General features: G+C 36.9%; 1 protein-coding gene and 1 pseudogene across 1 annotated transcript; both read right to left on the bottom strand.

The window, feature by feature from the left end:
• Positions 1-4,058, bottom strand: part of LOC150012294 (C-myc promoter-binding protein pseudogene) — a 62,715-nt pseudogene extending 58,657 nt beyond the window's left edge.
• A 12,643-nt stretch (positions 4,059-16,701) lies between these two features.
• LOC150012293 (large ribosomal subunit protein eL20) lies at positions 16,702-17,322 on the bottom strand. The gene has a single exon (XM_090275670.1). The coding sequence runs from the start codon at positions 17,290-17,292 to the stop codon at positions 16,762-16,764; it is 531 nt and encodes a 176-aa protein (XP_090131796.1). The 5' UTR covers positions 17,293-17,322; the 3' UTR covers positions 16,702-16,761.
• Positions 17,323-20,098: the final 2,776 nt, after the last annotated feature.

Genomic DNA, 20,098 nt, shown 5'->3' with positions numbered 1-20,098 from the left:
CAATTTGCATCATACCCAATATTTTAGATATTAAGGTTTAAATTTGGAGAAGTGTAAATTGACATATTTCCCAACATATTTATGTAGAATATTAAAATCTAAACTGATATTTGGCTTTGCAAGCTGTTTTCTCTGTGTACTGTACATATCTATCATTAATGGAGAAAGTTTGGAACTGTGATATGCTGAGCCTGACTTTGCAGAAGAGATTTGGAACCTCTTGGGCTCTCCTTCCACAGGATCCTTGAGTCTGTCTCAGCAGTGCACACCTTGGCCACAACTCACTGACTGCAGTCAAACTTGGGAGTGCTAACAGGCAAGTCTAGGACAGCAAAAACACTAGCACTGACTTTTTAAAATCATTCTCCCAAGTAATCAGTATCGTATCAGCAGCCGTCCGTCTCGAGAGACGGTGTAGCTTCTTAAGAGTCTATCTGCACCGCCGAGAATGGCTGTGCAGTCCGACTCGGGAGTGACCCGGTATCTGTCTCCTCCCGTGTTAAATCGACATCTTGCGATGATGCTGGAGTGTCCTCTCCAGTGAAGCTGAAGCTACAGAGCCTGGGCAGGGTGATATGGAGGGTCTGCTGTTGCCCATGCAGCAGACCCCCCCTCTCTTCGCAGCTGAAGGGTCCAAGGGAAAGACGGAGTCAATACAGCTTGGCTTCAGGTGCGCCGCAGGAGTTGCCGGTGTGGACTACAACGTCGAACCGCCTTAGGGACTCCGGCTCCGGATTTTCGGTCGGGGTTTACTCCCTTAGCCTTTCCCCTGAAGAGGTATGCCGCAAGGCAGCGGAGGTTTTTTGGAGTCAGAGTTTTCCTTCTCTGATGTGCCCTGACTGGAAGATCGAACCAGCGACACTTAGCTCGCAGGCCGACGCTCAATCCACTGAGCCAAACCAGCCAGGGGTATCCCAAGTAATAAAAAATATATAAATAGATATACATATAGAGATCTGCAGCTGTACTAATTACTTCAAAAGCAGACAAGAAAAATTGGCACTTAATTGCTTGTTTTATAAGTTTAAGTTCATTTTAAGTTTGTTATATTAAGTTTAAATTTTTAAAAAAAAAATCAACTTACTATAAACAATTTAAAATATGTATAATACCACTTCATGGTCAAAACATTTGACTAGTCTATGAAAACGGGAGATACTCTGACCCTACATTAGTTTGAGTTCTATACATGAGTTTTTAATATGTCTCTTCCAAGAGAAACCATAAAACAGTTGTTTTATTTTATGGGAACTAATTTTGTTTAGGGATTTCCTCATCACAAAAATAATTACTTGTTACAGGGAAAGTACAGAAAAAAAAAGGGAAATGGGAAACAAAGTGGCTCTCTCCCCACTTGTCACTGTTCTCTTCTACATAAGCTATATAGACATTCTGAATCATTTACAAATACATTAAAAAATTGAAGAAAAAAAGTTTAAAGTCTAAAAGTGTTATTTTACACACTGACTATACAATACATACTAAAAGTATACACACACACACACACACACACACACACGTTTTTAAGGTAAGGTTTTCCAAAACTTTTTTGACTTTCCATCACCCCAGTACTTGGTACTCTATCACAGTTGTGTGTACTCTTGACTGGGTGTGATATATACCATCTTATATTTTTTATCAAATGCATCTATATCAATGTTTGCTCTTCCCAGTGCCACAAATGAGAGAAATAGTATTTCTCTATATAAACTCCTCTGTCTCTTAAAATGAGGACATTTATTCAGTGTCTCTAAAATCTGAATCATTGGTCCATAGACATCATTAATGTGTTTTACCCTATTTTTCAATAGTTCCTGGTTAAATGAATAATCACCTTTTTACAATAACTGGACCATTGGATACTTTTGGGAATGGGCATTCCAGAGGCTGTACAAGGGTTTTCGTGGATCCTGATGTAATTTTATATTGTCCCATAACACTTTATCAAAACATATTTACTATCTTCAGACATACAGTGGCGTGGAATCTTTGAATACTTTTTACAATGCTCAGAAGAAAGAATCAATCCAGGTTAAGTTATTGGGTAAGTCAAGACATCTAAAATATCACACCAGGTTCCAAAACACAATTCGATGATGGTCCACAAAGTCTGCCACTGTTATTGCATGATCACCTTAATTTTCCAATAAGCTTTCAAGCTCCTTCCATATCACCAAAGGACTAAGATATGAGACAGTGATAGGATCTGGACTTGGAAGGTGCCATTCTAATCCTAAAGAATCTGTAGCTCCTTGTAAAGTAGTTGGCAGACTGACAATAGGAATGAGCTTCTGCTCTCCAGTGTCTTCCTTATCCAAAGAACCATAAGTACTGACACACTTGGCCATTGGAAATATTGGAGATTTTGATAGAGCTGTTTTTGATCTGTCAGCAGGGATCTGAATACATTGGGCATATGTGTTTTCCAGTAGTTTAGATTTGCTATTTAAATCAAATTTCCCTTGAACAGAGATAACAGATGTGTCATGACCAAAGGCTGATGTCGAGATACTAGGCTACCTTGTCTAACTTGAAAAGGAGGATGGAAAATGCATATTTTCTTGAGATGGACTTGACTTCAAAAAGTAGCTTTCAGGTCATCTTAAATCTCTTATTTTAATATTCAAAAATGGCAAGAAAAGATTGCCACAAAATGGGCATGTAGTGTTGAGATTTTAATCATCTGTTATCCAGCCAGCTATGATTTCCTCAACATGGACAAGACAATCACAAGTTTTACACTAAGAACAGCTTGAGATGAGAAGCTCCATTGAATAATTATGGAAGAAATATGTATTACATGTGTTGCAGGAAAATGCCACCTCTGATTTTCCAGGTAAGGCAAACTTTGACAGGGATCCTTCTATGGATGCAGAACTTTCTAGGCTTCTTCTGCTGAACTCAGCTCCCTTAGTGTGGTGGTACCACACTCTTTGGAGGAAGTGGCTCCTTCCAACACAGGGCAGACATCTTCGTGTGTTAAAGTGGTGGATTCAGAATCTTGGTCTCCCACTGAAGAAAGACTGGTACAATCAGAACTTTGATCCTTAGATGATGTGGTATATATGGTGAATCTTGAATAGCATTTGCTTGCTTTCTCTGCAACTCTTTTTCCAGCAGGGAACATACTGTTCCTTTGAACATTTAGTTTAGGTACTAGTAGTGTAACCAAATTAAATGAAGGTAATGAATGGGTTAATGTATTTTGAGATTCTTTCTTTCCTAAATGGGCAAGTAGGTAAGAAGGCTGGAGAAGCCCAGAGTCTATCCCTTGGTCTGCTTTCAGTTTTTGTATAGCTTTTAGATTTGGTAAGTCTCATTGGACTAGGAGAATTATGAGGCAGGCTAGATCTTCTGCATGCCTTGACTAAAGTTGGACTTTTCTTATTGGTTAATTTATCATCACATTCTCATTGTAAATCAATGCTTGGTGTCCGACTTGTCAAATAATTGGTCATGTTATTCATGTACATCACAATTTCTTCTGCTAAATCACATCTAGCAGATGGTGTCGGAACACTTTGGCTATCATGTTCATCTTCTTCTTTCTCCTCCTTTTGCTGCTGATTGGTTTCAGCAACCAAAAGAGAGAGGGGATCAAATCCTGTTGCAACATCAGTTTTTCTAAAGGTTTTACCAAAAAGCTGCTGTTTCTTTGGGGATTTTTTGTAGCAACATATCCCATTTTCGACCCACAAATTTCTTTGTCTAAGTGTTCTAAGTCATAAATTACTGGAGAGTCCACTTCATCTATCAAACAATTAGAACCATCAAAAGTTATATCATCATCACTAGATTCCTTTCCTAGACTCTTTTTGATCTTAAAGATGGCCTTCTAATACCAAGACTGTTTGGTTTTGTGCTTTTTGAGACGGCATGTGAAAGTATTTTTGCATCAGCTCCTAAGTTTTCAACCATATCTCTAGGGTTTGCTTCCTGGTTAATTCTATTGAGCATAGAAGTTCCATCACTGCTCCTCCACTAAGATTATGGTTTCTATTTCCTCAGGACATTTGCTGCTGCAAATTAGATTCACCTGGTAATATCTTAAGTAACATAGATATTTGCTACCAGCTCATAATTTCCTGAAATTACTAATGAAATATATTTAAATGAACATTCATGATATAAAATTTTGTTTGAATTCTAAATGGCAACAGTCTTAACTTTTTAAACAAAAAATGCCATGAAAAAGAATAATAAGAATAAAGACTCCTTTTTGATTTTAAAAATATTTTTCTAACTTTTTAATATAAAATTCAAAAAACAAACAAAAAATAATTTGTTTACTTTTTATACATGTAACTAATTCAAATGAGTTATTCTTCTCATATGCTAAAAATGTTCAATGTATTTTAAATTATCAAAGTAATACCTCCTCATGATGACCCATGGACCAATGCAAAAACATATACATATACTAATAATCTCTCCTCCATATTTTTCCATGTCTAATTCTGGAGGTAGTAGTTATAAGTACATTGTGTATCCTTGCCCATATAAATCTAGTCATGTTTATTTTAGATAGACTGGGGGGGACGGCTGATGTGTTGCTTGTACAAAAATCAGTTTATACTATCTGTATTAATCTGCAGTTGTTTTTTCTGTTGAATACCTCACATGATTATGAATATATCATAGAATTATTTCTTCTTAAACTTGATTTATTTTAGAACTATCAATATTAAATAACAAACAAAAACCAAAATTTATCAACTTTCCTGAAAATCTACTGAAATAAAATTCATCTTCAAAAATGTAGCCTCCTCACTGCTCCCACAAGTAGTCACAAAGAAAAAAAATTACTTTAGAAAAATAATTCTGTATCAATGCACTCTAGAGGAGTAACATTTGTTATTAATATTATTTTCATCAACACCAATAGTATTAATTTTTACTGAGTACTTTGAAGAAACCTCTCACTGCTCTTAGCCATTTGCATATATAATCTAATTTAATAGCTCTTATAATAATTCTAAATATTTAAGAACCATTATAAGTTCAAATTAAAGAGAGATTAGTATTTTGTTCACATGGTCTCAAACTAGAATGCACCAAAACCTCTATCAAGTATAAAATAATGCATCCATAGCCCCAAATATTAGAGTAAGAAATGGTAAGAACTTAAAAACTGTGGAAACAGGAAAAGGTAAAAAAGAAAAAAAGAGAAAAAATAAGGTCCTTTAATTTTGTATCACTCTTCTATGTTACTGGGTTGGCTAAAAAGTCCATAAAATAAAAGACACATTTTTTTTTTCACCAATATCTTTATTGATTTGGATATTTTGATTATGTTGGCTATCTCCCATGTGGTATAACATTGATTTTTCTCAATACTGTCTTGATTTGATCACTATAAACTTCAACTGTCTACCCACGGAGCATTGTCCAGTGAGAAATCTCCAGCACGTAACTTCACAAACCCCTTTTGACACATTTGATCAGTCACAGCACCTTCTCCATCCACCACCCAAATCCTTTTTTTTTTCCTTTTTTACATTTCAGTTGCATTTTTACCTTTCTTGAAATAAAGCATAATATGCCATCTTCAATATTTAAAATGGCTACACAAAAATTTACAAATTTATATATTTTTTAAAATGCACACTGCTATGACTGCTGTCACAATACAATCTGACAAAATTATTTTGAAAGAAATTAAGGACAATTAAGCACTACTAGAGCCATCTTAGGGAAAACAAACAAACTTTTGGCCAGCCCACTATCATGTGCATTTGTCAATAAAAAATTATTTACAACATTTCCACATCTTTGTGTATTTAGAAACTCTGTAACTCTTAACACGTTTTCTAGGTTATTATACCATAAGTTTACTAGATATTTATTTTCAGAGGCACATGAAATTCATTTATAAAACAATAAATCTCTTCACTGACTTCTACAATATTTAAAGAACTGGCTAGTTAAATTGATAGTACTAACCCACAATGTGCTGAATGTGCAAGAAGCGAGTAAGCTACCTTCATATCGTAGCATCTTACTTTATTAAGTTGAAGGCTATGTATACTGATAAAATATAAATAGAACCATCCTCTAAAAATAGGTCCTGGTCTTTCAAATATATTAATATTTGAGGGCATATTCACATATATTTAAGTTAAAATATGTAAGAAATCCTTGTATTTTATTTTACTGATTTCTGATTTAACAGACTTTTTTTTTTGACCAATCATATTGGTCAAGATTATACTAGATAAGAAGGGGTCTAAAAAACTACTTAGCAACCACAAGAGTTAGTTAGAGTCAATATAGATGGCTTTCTAAGTGGTACTTCAAAGTACCTGACTTTTTATATTTAAAAAAAAATTATTTCTTTAACAGAGGTGAGAAAAATAAATATAAGAACAGCAAGGAGAGTAACAATTGACCAAGAGATCCTGTGTGTTAACGTCTGCCGTCAACTTCTACTTTTGATTTTTGTCTTGCTGCAGGAGATAAGAATCTCTTTTAATTGTGCCAGAATACTTCTGGCTCTCCCGTCATATCCTGGTTTGAGAACTGGATGACATAAGCCACACTTTTTTCCGTTGGTTCATTGATGACAGGACAAAACCAATCAATTTCACAGGCCTTTATAATTAATATTGTTTTAATACTCAAATGCTAAAAGTGAGGCATGAAATAGTATATTCTCTTACACCACTTAGATCATATTTCAGTTCACTCCAGTGGAAATCCATAGTAATTGTGATGCAAAAGACATGCCAGATGTCATTACCCAGAACCTGCAATAAAACTCTTGAAGTCACTGGGCAGAAAGTTGTCCAATCACAGAAAACCATCCTGAGGACTTGCTTCTTAGAAAAACTTATGCCTTTGTGGGGGTTTCCAAATAAGCTGATCCTGAAAACTCTATTCAAGTATAATTAGTTTATTTGGAATATAATTCCAGATAATTCAGGTAGGAGATAGTAGAATGAGACAGAGGAGAAGACAACCAGGAAAGTACGAATATAATCAAGTTACCACTCAGTGAAACAATAGCTTAATCCCCTGGTGTTGGTTTGCAAACTGGCTCCCATACACAGAGGACAAGGAGACAGCAAAGAAAGAGGCAGGCCACTCCAGCTTGGCAGGTAGCAGGTTTAATAAGCAAGGAAACTTATATAGGAGGTTTGTCATGGGTGCTGCAAAAACAGTAGATCACACCTGCCTGCCAGAATCTTAAAGTTTATATAAAGACCTTACCTGTGTTCAGTAGAGAATACCATCCACATGGTCTCAACAACATATTATGATCTTGTGGCTATGTCCTCAAAAACAGCTGCCACCATGGGAATTATTGTGGGCAGCGCGTACATTCCAATGACAGGAGGGAAGTGAGAAGCCTCCAATTACCCAGGTCCAACTCTGTGGTCAACTCGTGGCTGCACCCTCTGGATTACATCTACCAACAACGGGGGAATTCTGGGAACTTCTATTAATGTGACACTGCCAGCCTGCCACGTGGTCTAAAGGCTCCAATGCCCAAAGAATTAATGAAAAAGAAAGTTTCTAGCAATTGGAAACCAGGCCTTTGTGCATGGATGTGGGGGGGAGGGGCAGGGGGTCTGGCAAAACCTGCTCTAGTGTGCTCCATCTTCCAGGTTATCGATGTTAAGTAGGCAGTTTTTCCCTACAACTAACTGTTTTAATTCATAGATTTCCCCCTCAAAGTTACATATTTTAACCTCTCTAATCGTTTTCTTAAACATTAGTTTTTTTAATATTATGAACCTTACTTTCAGCAGCAGCAAAATGAGCATCCTGCTCACTGGTTTTACACATGTTTTATAAGAAATATGCTTTTTAAAAAATTATGCTCTTATGCAAAGTGTTTCATGTAATCTCATATGAATTTTGATTACATGATGTCTCTTGAGACAGTCTAAAGGAAGTATATCTGGAGACGCATGCATCGCAATTAGAGCACTTCATTAGCAAGTTAAATGTGAAAGAATATGAAATGCAGGAACTTCATTACAAAGAAAAAATAAGAACACTGGTATTGTCTATATGATTCAAACATTGTCTCTGGACTCCAATTCACATTTAAAACAAATATACATACCATATATTAAAAAATAATAGTTAAGTTGAATACTTTAATCACTAAAATAATTGAAAAAGTAATGAAAATCTTTTTATAAACAAAATTCTAAAACCAGTTATATCTATGTATTTTATCTGTGTGTTCTAAGAATAGATTAATCTAAGCTTATATAAAATTTTCTAGAATATAGAAAATTTTATGGCACTGCTATCCTAATCTTAAGAGAAAAAAAAATAAGCAGAAGCAGATGGAGATAGTTAAGGGGGGAAATTCATTATATTTGTAAAACGTACACTTATGACTGCTGATGAAAATATTCCAAACAAAATATTAGCAAACAAAATATATCATAAAATCATCCAAATAAATGCCAGAAAATATTTATCTAAAATACAGTACTGTAGCATCATTTTTAGGAGTATAACAATGGAAGGAAATAGTTTAAACTGAGAAGGGGAATTTATATAAAACCCACAGCAATCATCATACTTAATGAGAAAAAGTTAGTATTTCCTTTAAGAACAGACATAACATAAAGATACTTGCTTTTACAGCTACTTTTAAACATCACGCTGAAAGTCCTGGCTAGAAAAGAAAGAGAAGGAAATAAAATGAAAGGTATAAAGGCTACAAATAGAGAAGAAGAAATCAGTATTTACAGAGAAAAGTACTACCTACATAGAAAATTGAAAAGGATCTAAATAAGAGTTAGGACTCATATGATATTTCATAGTTTTTATTTTCTAAAATTATTTAAATTAGTTACATTTCTATACACAAGCAATGAATATGTAGTACACATAATTAGAAAAAAAACATTTATAATTCAACAAAGTTATAAGTACCCAGAAATAAACAAAGATGTGCATAAAATGTGTGGAAAAAATTAGGACTATGGTCAAGATGGAGGCATAGATAGACATGCTTCACCTTTTTGTACAACCATAGAAAGAATGACAACAAGATCCCAAAACTAATAACACCCAGAACCATCATAAAATTGAGCTGTATGGAAGTCCAACAACCAACAATTTAAAGAAGATGCATTGATCCAGGCAGGTATGAGGGACAAAGTCACGGAGATGGGCAGAGAGGCAGCACAGTGCGGAAAGGGGGCATGGATGGGAGGGATATCTTAGGGTTGAGCAAGCCCAGTCCCAGGCCAGACTGCATAGCCCAGCGTTCCAGCACCAGGAAGATAAATCCCTGTTACCTCTGGCTGTAAAAATCAGTGGCGGTTGGTGTGGTAAAAGAAATTGCCGGTTTCTCAGTAGCCTCCATTTAAAGGGCCAACGTGCTCTTAAAGTAGACACAAACCCACCCACTCTGGAATTCACCACTAAGGCAACAGCAGGAAGAGTACCAGTTGCATACCAGAAGGGGGTGAAGTGATTGGAAATGGGGCAATCACCAGGTGAACTGGCAGAAGCCAGGTGTTTGCATGGTGCCCTCTCTAAGCCCTTACCATAGAGCCACAAAGTGATAAGTCAGGTTGCCCTGCAATGGCAATTACCTAAGCCTCCACTCCAAACAACTTACTGGTGCCTTTGTGACATAGGCCGTGCTACTAAGACAGGGAGTAGAAGCAGCTTTAACTAATACACAGAAGCAAACACAGAGAAGCTGCTAAATTGAGGATACAAAGAAATATGCCACAAATCAAACAACAGAACAACACCCCAGGAAAAGAACTAAGCAAAATGGAGAAAGCCAACATATCAGATGTAGAATTCAAAACACTGATTATCAGGAAGCTCGAGAACTCCTTGAGTACAGTATAAAAGTAAATGAAGGTTACACTAAGTGAAATAAAGAGTAATCTACAGGAAACCAACAGAGAGGGGAAGGAAGCTAGGATTCATAACAATGATTTAGAATATAAGGAAGAGATAGAGAGTCAATGAGAACAAAAACAAGAAACAAGAATTCAAAAAAATAAAAATAAAAAGAGTCTTAGGAAGCTCTGGGACATCTAAAAGTGCCCCACATGAGAATTAAAGGGATACCAGAAGGAGAATAGGAAGAGCAAGAAATTGAAAACTTATGTGAAAAAATAATGAAAGAAAATATCTCTAATTTTGCAAAGAAAATAGATATATAAATCCAGAAAGCACAGAGAGTCCCAAACAAGTTGGACCCAAAGAAGACCACACCAAGACACACCATAATTAATATGCCAAAAGTTAAAGATAAAGAGAGACTCTTAAAAGCAGCAAGAGAAAAACAGAGTTACATACAAAGAAGTTCCCATAAGAATATCAACAGATTTCTCAAAAGAAACTTTACAGGTAAAAAGGGACTAGAAAGTAATATGCAAAGTGATGAAAAGCAAGGACTTACAACCAAGATTACTCTATCCAGCAAAGCTATCATTTAGAATAGAAGGGCACACAAAGTGCTTCCCAGACAAGGTAAAGCTAAAGGAGTTCATCACCACCAAGCCATTATTACAGAAAGTATTAAAGAGACTTATTTAAGAAAAAAAAGATCAAAACCATGATCATTAAAAAGGCAACAAATTGGTAACTTCCAGCCAAGATGGAAGCATAGGTAGGCATACTTTGCCTCCTTCCACAACCATAAGAAGGATTACAGCTACCTCAAAACCAAAACTAAACAGTACTACCAGAAAATTGAACTGCATGGAAGTCCAACAAAGATATAAAGAAGCAATACTCATCCAGACAATAGAAAGGACAGACCTGGGGCAGAGAGATTGCAATGTGATAGCTGTGGCAGCCGGGCAGTGGTGGCAGCTAGGCAGTGGCAGGCCATTGGAAAGTGTAGTCACACATTATAAAAGCCAGGAGGGACAACTGAGGAGTGAACCCAGTCACATGCAAGACCATGCAGCTCAGTTTCAGAGCCAGGAAAATAAAGACTCATTGCTTCTGCCTCTGAAAATCAGTGGGGGCTGAGGCAGCAGAATGAACTGCTCATCTCTCATGAGAGTCTTTTTAGAGGCTCCCCAGTCCTAGAATGTCTGCAAACCCACTGACTCTGGGAAGCATCACCAGGGCAACAGCTAGAGGGGCTCCAGTCACATATGGAAAGCAAATGAAGTGAAAGGAAAAGAGATGAGTGCTGAACAAACAGCATTGTTTCCTCTCTGACCCCTTCCCCACATACAGTAACACAAGGTGATGAAACAAATCTCCCCCTTCTTACAATGTAACACGTGTGACAGCTCTACCTAAGACACAGAGGCAAACACAGGAGACCATCAAGTTGAGGAGACAGAGAACTATGGCCTAAAAGAGAGAACAGATCAAGGCTCCATTGGGAGAACTAAACGATGAGGAGATAGCCAACCTAACAGATGCAAAGTTCAAAACACTGGTGATAAAGATGCTCACAGACTTGACAGACATGGTTGAGTATGGCAAACACAAAAGGGAAGTGAGGGCTATGCTAAGTGAAATGAAGAATAGTCCACATGAAACCAATAACAAAGGGAAGGAAGCCAGGGTTCAAATCAGTGATTTGGAACATAAGAAAGAAATAAACAGTCAATGAGTACATAATGAAGAAACAAGAATTGAAGAAAAAAATGAGGAGAGGCTTAGGAACCTCTGGGATAGCTTTAAATGTATCAATATCCAAATCATAGGAGTGCCAGAGAAGAGGGAAAGCAAAAAATCAAAAACATATGTGAAAAAATAATAAAGAAAAACTTCCCTTATTTGGCAAAAGAAATAGATATACAAGCTCAGTAAGGACGGAGAGTTCCAAACAAGCTACACCAAAAGAGGAGCACACCAAGACACATCATAATTAAAATGTTAAATGCTAAAGATAAAGAGAGAATCTTAAAAGAAGCAAGAGAAAAGAAAAGAGTTACTTACAAGGGAGTTCCCATAAAACCGTCACCTGATTTCTCAAAAGAAACTTTGCAGGCAAGAAGGGATTGAAAAGAAATATTCAAAGTAATGAAAAGTAAGGGCCTACAACCAAGATTACTCTATCCAGCAAAGATATCATTTGGAATGGAAGGGCAGATAAAATGATTCCCAGACAAGTTAAAGCTAAAGGAGTTCATTATCTCCAAGCTCTTACTATATGAAATGTTAAAGGAACACATTTAAGAAAAAGAAGATCAAAACTATGAACATTAAAATGACAAACTCATAACTATTAACAAATGAATCTAAAAAAAAAAAAACAAACAAACTAAGCAAACAACTAGAACAGGAACAGAGGCATAGCTATGGAGATTATATGGAAGGTTGTCAGTGAGGAGGGGGGAGGGGAAGAATGGGTGAAAAGATATATGGATGAAGAAGCATTACTAGTAAGTACAAAATAAACAGGGGGACATTAAGGATAGTATAGAAAATGGAGAAGCCAAAGAAGTTATATGCATGACCCATGGACATGAACTAAGGGAGGGGGGATTGCTGGAGGGAAGGGAGGTACTGGGCAGAGTGGGGCTAAGGGGGAAAATTGGGACAACTACCTCACACTAAAAAGTTTTTGCAGAGCAAAGAAAACCATCAGCAAAATAAAAAGATAACACGCAGAATTGGAAAACGCATTAGCTGATACATCTTATAAGGGATTAATAGTTAAAATTTATAAGGTACTTACCAAACTCAATACCAAAAAAAAAAACCCCAAACAACCCAATTTAAAAAATGGGCAAAGGACCTGGATAGACACTTCTCCAAAGAAGACATACAGATGGCTAATATACATATGAATAGATGCTCAAGGTCACTAATCATCAGAGAAATGAAAATTAAAACCACCATGAGATACTAATCTCACACCTGTCAGAATGGCTGTCATCAATAAATCAACAAACAATAAGTGCTGGGGTGATGTGGAGAAAGGAGAGCCCTTTTGCACTGTTGGTGGGAATGCAGATTGCTGCAGCCACTGTGGAAACCAGTATAGAGATACCTCAAAAAGTTAAAAATGGATCTGCCTTTTGACCCAGCAATCCCACTTCTGGGAATATATCCAAAGAAACCCAAAACACTAATTAAAAAGAACATAAGCACCCCTATGTTAATTATAACATTATTTACAATTGCCAAGATATGGAAGCAGCTCAAGTGTCCAACAATAGAATAGTGGCTAGAACAACTATGGGACATTTACACAATGAAATACTACTCAGTCATGAAAAAGAAGAAAATTTTATCCTTTGAGATAGCATGGATGGACCTGGAGAACATTATGCTAAGTGAAATAAGCCAGTCAGATAAAAACAAATACCATATGATTTTGCTCTTATGTGGAATCTAATAAACAAACTGAAATCATAAGCAAAACAGAATCAGACTCATAGATGGAGAGCAGATGACAGCTAATTGAGGGGTGGAGATTAGGGGTGGAGGGATTGAACAAAAAGGAAAAATAACCCACGGACATAGACAATAGTGTGGTGATTGCTGGGAGGATGAGTGTATAAAGGGAATAAATAGTAATGGAAAAAGTACAATAAAGATTAAATTAAAAAATTATATAAAAGTATTGGCCTTCAAGACCATTCATCATGCTACTTTTGATCTCATCAGTGGCTCTATTCCCCACCCTCCTTATTCACCCTTTCTTGCCTGAACAACTTTTTTTTTTTTCCCCCCAGGATAAAAGAAATCCTCAAAGGGAAACATTTTGCCAATGGGGAAGAGATGAAACAAAAAATAGCAGAAGCCATAAAAGGCATCAAAATTGACGAGTTGAAAAACTGTTTTGAGCAGTGGAAAAAATATCCTGCTAGATGTTTTGCATCAAATGAGGAGTATTTGAAGATAACTGAAGTTTAAATCTGTAAGAATAAAAACATAAATTTTCTTATAAATTTCAGGTTTCCTTGTGTCCCAAGTCATGTATGTTTAAAATGCATTAATTACCTTTTAAAGCATAACTGAAATTATCTTCATCACACGCATCACGTATCACATTTTCTTTATTTAATTATCCATCAAAGAATGTTTCAGTTGTTTCAATGTCTTGGCCACTGTGAATAGTGCTGCAATGAACATTGAAGTGCATATATCTTTGCAAATATTTTCAAATTTTGGGGGTGATACCCAGAAGAGTTGTTGCTGGGTCACATAGTAACCCTATTCTTAATTATTTGAGGAGCTTCCACACTGTTTTTTATAGTTGCTGTACCAGTTTACATTCCTAACAACAGTGAATAATGGTTCCTATTTTCTTTACAACCTCTCCAACACTTCAATTACCTACCTGTTTTGTTGATAATAGCCATTCTAAGAGGTGTGAGGTGGCATCTCATTGTAGTTTTGATTTATAGTTCCCTAACAGCTAGTGAAGTTGAACACCTTTTCATATATCTGCTTGCCATTTGTATATATTTTGGGGACAAATCTCTGTTCAGGTCCTATGCCCATTTTTTAACTGAGTTGTACGAGTTTTTTAAATATATTCTGGATATTATCTCCTTGTCAGAACTGTTGCTTGCAAACAACAGCTCTTAAGTCTTTTGTAATTTACAGTTTTCACTCTAATTTTTCTTTGTAATTTATTATGAAAAAAATCATGAATTTATTTATTTATTATTTATTTATTTTTAGTCCTGTCAGTTTCCCATGGTCTAGGAGTACTGCTTTCTTTATAGTGACATCATTTAACATGTTTATCTCTCTCCTGTATTTATTATAAATGTATAGTTAGATCTAGTGTTTCCAGGGTCATTTCACAGGACACACTTTTTTTAGGAGGTGCCTAATATCAGCTTTGCCTCTTTCTGTGATGTTGGCAGTGGTCATTGTTTTGATCCCTATTTCATTATAAATTGCAGAATATGCCCTGGCTGATGTGACTCAGTGGATTGAGTACTGGCCTGAGAACCAAAGAGTCACTAGTTTGATTCCCAGTCAGGGCACAAGCTTGGGTGGCAGGCCAGGTCCCCAGTTGAGGGTGCATGAGAGGCAACCACACATTGATGTTTCTCTCCCTCTCTATCTCTCTCCTTCCCCCTCTAAAAATAAATAAAATAAAATATTTAAAAATGGCAAAGTAAGTCAAACAAGAAAAAAAGAAATTGCAAAATGTTTATATTTTATTTAAATTATCTGTTTTCATGTATAAACTAGGATATTTTTATAAAGATCTCCTCATCTACTATTCTGTTTCCCTGAGGTACTTACTTTGTAAAAAAGAGAGAATAAATACATGTCTCTTTTGTTTTAGACAAGCTTTCAAAAAGAGTTAATTTCTTACAATCTTCTCTAATCACAATAAACTTATTGTGGGAGGTGTTTTTTTAATATCACAATAAATTTATGGATTTAAACACATTTGTTGTGCTTTGGTTTATTTCAGTTATTAATTCTATAGAGGCTCAGAATGCTCCATCTCTTACCAGTAGGAGCCTCCTTAACTTGTAGCTCAAAATCAGTTATGATGAGAGTATTTACACCAAAAAAATTAACAAACATAAATCAGGGCTCCCCTCCCCTCAAGAAAACTAGTTATCAGCAGTTACCTCCTCATTACTGGCATCCCATCCTATTCTGTCTCATCATCATCAAGTTCTAGCTCTGTGGACATATATATACTTAATGCTCATTTGCAGTCTTGATGTGATCAGTTCTTTAGTTATTTTGATTGCCTCACTGGCATTCCCTATTAAACCCAATCAAGAAATGCTAATGAGTTCTTGGTTGTTTGTGATCTTTGTGGCCCTTATACATAAAAATTACAGTTCCTGGATATAAAATCCTTGGATGACATTTTATTTCTTTGGATATCTTAAATAAGACATTGTTTTCTGGAGTTCCAGGCTTTCCATGTTGCTTCCACTGTTATTGGGGTGGGGGTGGGTTTGTCCTTACTGCAGACAGGAATGAAATATTGGCTCTAAATTTGGTTTTCTCTGACACCAGTTGGTAGGTTTGGGGGATTGGGATGCTTGGTTCCAGTATGAAGATGCTGAAGGTCTGGGCTTCACACCCAGTCTCCACTGGTGAGGGTGTGGCTTGGGTGACAGTTTTTTCTGCGGTGTTTGGCTGAAAAGTAGTTGTTGTTTTTTAAAAGTTTTCTGTATTGCTGGGTTGTCCCTTTTCTATTTCCTTTGCTAGGGAAAGCAGGATTTGTTAGGGTTTTTCTTTTCCTTTTCGTTTTCTTTTTTTTCATTTGTTGGCATGTTTAGGTTGTCAGCTTCTTCAGCTCCAAGTCATAGGTATTTGAGGCAGAAAGAAAACCCTGAGATCTCACCACCATGTCACTCTTTGGATCCTGAGTTCCCAGCCTTCTGCTTGTGTTCTCTCCATCTTTCAAAGTCTTCTTCTGTTTGCTTTACCTAATATCCAGGGGATTTATGGAGAAGTAGATTTTTATCTTGCTGAAAGTTAGAACCATAAATGTCATTTTAACTTAATTATTTTTTAAAAGAGCTTATGTGTCATGTTTGAGAATGTGTACCTATACACTTGACCTTTGAATAAAAATTATGTCATACAGGGGTTATTATTCTATTATACAACTGTTTTTATCACCTTTTGAGTTCTTATTTGACAGATTTTGTTTTTATTTCATAACATTGTATCTAAGGTGATTGGAGGAAGTTTCTCCTCTAGATTGAGTTATTTTCTTCTGTATAAAAATATTGGTTATTGCACACTTTTTATTTTCCCTCTGAATCATGCTGTTTCTTTATTTTTTTTTGTTTTTTTTTTTTTTTTTTTTCCCAAGGAGTTTATTTGGGCAGACCAGGGGACAGGGAGGCTCTGCATCTAAAAGAAGGTGTTGGGCCTCTTGGTGGTGAAGCGTGGCTTGTGCTGGCGACGAAGAACCCGATGGGGCAGCGGGAACTTGATCTTGGAATCATGGAACTGCTTGACAGCCGGTCGGCGGCACTTGCTGGCTGCAATCTCCTCCACCTTCATGATCTGGATTGAGTGGGCGCGGGCACGGTGCCGAGCCCCCATGTCTCGGTAGCACTGGGTGACAGCGCCTGCGGTGGTCAGGTCCCGGTACTCCCGGTACATGTTGTGGGTCCCACTGCGGGAGTCATAGCGCAGCCAGATACCGAAGTTCTTCACCCTAAGAGGGGATTTTTCAAACACCTGCCCACAGTAGACAATTTCCCCTGAAGATTTCTTCATCTTCTTAAGTTGAGACACAAAGTACCAGAAGCGGGACTTGGCAACAACATGGTTAGGTGCAAAGATGCGCATGCGGTAGAGGGGCGGTGTGCGGCACTTAGGGGTGGGCAGGCAGCGCCCCACCACCTTGTACTCTCGCAGCGTGCCCGACGCCTTCATAGCACTCTCTTCACGTTCGCCACCACCCACAAAAGGGTGTTTCTTTATTTTTTATAATACATATCAGTCTGTCCATGGCATTCTGTCATCTCTCTTCTTATCTGAACTTTAGTTTTTGGTTTTTGTTTCTTTAAAGACAGTTTGAGTGATCCTAATAATTTCTGTTGTATTGACTATTCTATAGCTTGAGGAACTTGTGAGGGAAGAACTAGAACTAAAATGACATTGCCGTTTAAAAATCTGGGATTCTGTCATTTTGCTATATGGTCTTACCGGAATTCATTACATTAACAGGAGGAACCCCATTTTCAGAGATAGTTACTCTCCTGGTTCCTAATTTAGTGCCCAGTTTTGGAATCATTTTCATCAAAGAACCTTAGCACCATTGTTAATTCCTCTATTTCACCTCTTCTCTTAGTCATTTTCTTTACTGCTTCTCCTTCAGGAAAGAAAACTAAACAGAAGTCTACTCAATTTTCCTCTCTCAGTTATAATGTGCAGGGCTCTGTCAACTTTTTGTCACAGCTACTATGAGGAAGAGGGAACGAGAATCAATCTGTGGGGCACCTTCCTCTCTATTTCATTTTTTTCTTAATTTCTGCTTTTATGCAAAAGCAATAGTTTTTATAGTTTATGACATTATGCTATGCCCCTTACCTTGTGTTGTCAATCTTTTTGTTGTTGTTTTTGGATATTTTTGGTTATTGTGCTGTTTTATACATTACTTTTGAGCATTTTATTATGTTTTAGAGAAGAAAAATTCCAGGATGCTATTTCAATCAACTTACTTCCAATTGGTGAACAATTCCCATGAGTCTTGTCTTAAATGAGACAATAGGAACAAGTTAGAATTTATTTACTAATGAATCACAGTCATAAGGCAGTAAAAATCGATAAATATATACTTCAACCTCCAAATAGCACTTTTTCCCCATTTTCATAAATTATATTTTAGTTTTAATGGATCTCACTAGAGCACAACACAAATAAGGGCTACATTATATATTTGATAGATTTTACAATTACAATCTAAATTATAATCTAGTATAAATCATTTGCTTTTAAAAGTCTTATCTGAATTTAAATTGGGAATGATACACATTACTTTTTGGGGGATGACATAGATCTTTCACAAAAGTAACAGGCATTCATAATTGGAAGAAATTCTAAAATTCATACAATCCATATAGATTTTTTGCCAAATGGTCATCTGAGTGTGGTTTAATTACCGCACCAGCTCCTCAGGCAGCTCATTTGATCTCTTGTCTGATTTTTATAAGTCCAATATGGACATGAACTAAGGAGGATGGGAATGCTGGAGGGAAGGGGGGTACTGGGTGGAGGAGAGCAAAGGGAAAAAATGGGACTAATGTAACAACATGATCAATTTAAAAAAAAAAAAGAATCCTGGAGATTTGGGTCTGCCCTGGTCACGGTGACCTCTAGCCTCCCCCCAACCCCAAGACTACACAGTGGGGAATCTCATCCAGATGGGTGTGGCTGGAGTGATCCTGGTGATTTGGAGTGTTGCTGTTTCAGGCTCAAAACAGCCCCAGAAGCAACCCTAATGCAGCCAGGATGTGAGCACAGGAGGAAACAATGCACCGTTCAGCGTGGGGGAGCCTTGGGACACATCTGATGATCCCAGGAGGTGGAGAAAGCCAGTCAATATGTTGTGCTAGTGATGCTGGAAATCAAGACTTCTGATTTGAGGTATGTTTACATGCCTCTCGGTCCAGGTGTTTAATGATCTGAGCAGAGAGCTAGACTTGCTGCTGCTGACAGTCTCTGACTGCTCAGGACTCAGGATCTTAAAGACATCCTGTGACTTAAATAGAATCTTGCTGAGTACTCCATCTTCCCTGACGTTGATAAGGAGATCAGACAAAATTAAGTACAAATGGTGTTTAACCTTAATTGCTTTCTGACAAATGGTGTTTAACCTTAATTGCTTTCTGACAAATGGTGTTTAACCTTAATTGCTTTCTGAACAGTGCATCGTTCCCTAGCCTTAAAAGAGTAAGTGATTAGATTTCTGTTTTTCTGTCTTTCTGTCTAGGAATGCTGTATAGACTTGTTGGTCAGGAAGCGCTCTCTTTAGTTAATTCTTTAAGCTTCCTCTGTTGTAAGTTTCAAGTATTTTGTAAACATCCCCAGGATCTGCCTGTGAGCTCTTTCCTGGACCCTCCCTGTTAATTAGCATATCTGTAAAATCCAATAAAAGGAGGATGAGGCTTCCTGCTCTCCGCTGTTGGTCTGAGCGAGCCACAGTCCTCCGTGGGTACTGGCTATTCATCCTGCTTATTGGAATTACCTCAGCGTCCCCGGCCATATTTAACATCATATCTGTACACTATATGCTAGATACATTAGCACTTCTTCTGGGAATGAGAAAAGTCCATTTTCATTTTCTATGGAAGGGGCTGGGACCCGGTTAATTTGCATAGAGTTCATTTGCATATGTCAAAAGTTTAGGTGGGCAGTCCAGCTGCCACCATGTTCTGACAGCAACAAATAAAAAAGAAAAAAAACAAAGCCATAAATTTAGACATCAGAAAAATTGTTACCAGAGGGCAAGGGGAGTAGGGGGAGGATGAAGAGGGTAAAGGGGTTCAAATATATGGTGAGAGAAGGAGACTAGAATTCAGGTGGTGAACACACAATGGAGTACACAGATGATGTATTATAGAATTGTGCACTTGTAATTTGTATAGTGTTATTAACCAATGTTCTCCCAATAAATTTACTTTAAAATTTTAAATTAAAACAATAAACTTCATCTCAGTTTTTAAAAGCCTTAAAAAAT

The sequence above is a fragment of the Furipterus horrens genome, unplaced genomic scaffold, assembly GCF_987537825.1.
Source record: "Furipterus horrens unplaced genomic scaffold, mFurHor1.1.pri manual_scaffold_4, whole genome shotgun sequence".
NCBI lineage: Eukaryota > Metazoa > Chordata > Mammalia > Chiroptera > Furipteridae > Furipterus > Furipterus horrens.
This window is presented reverse-complemented; position numbering and strand designations above follow the sequence as displayed.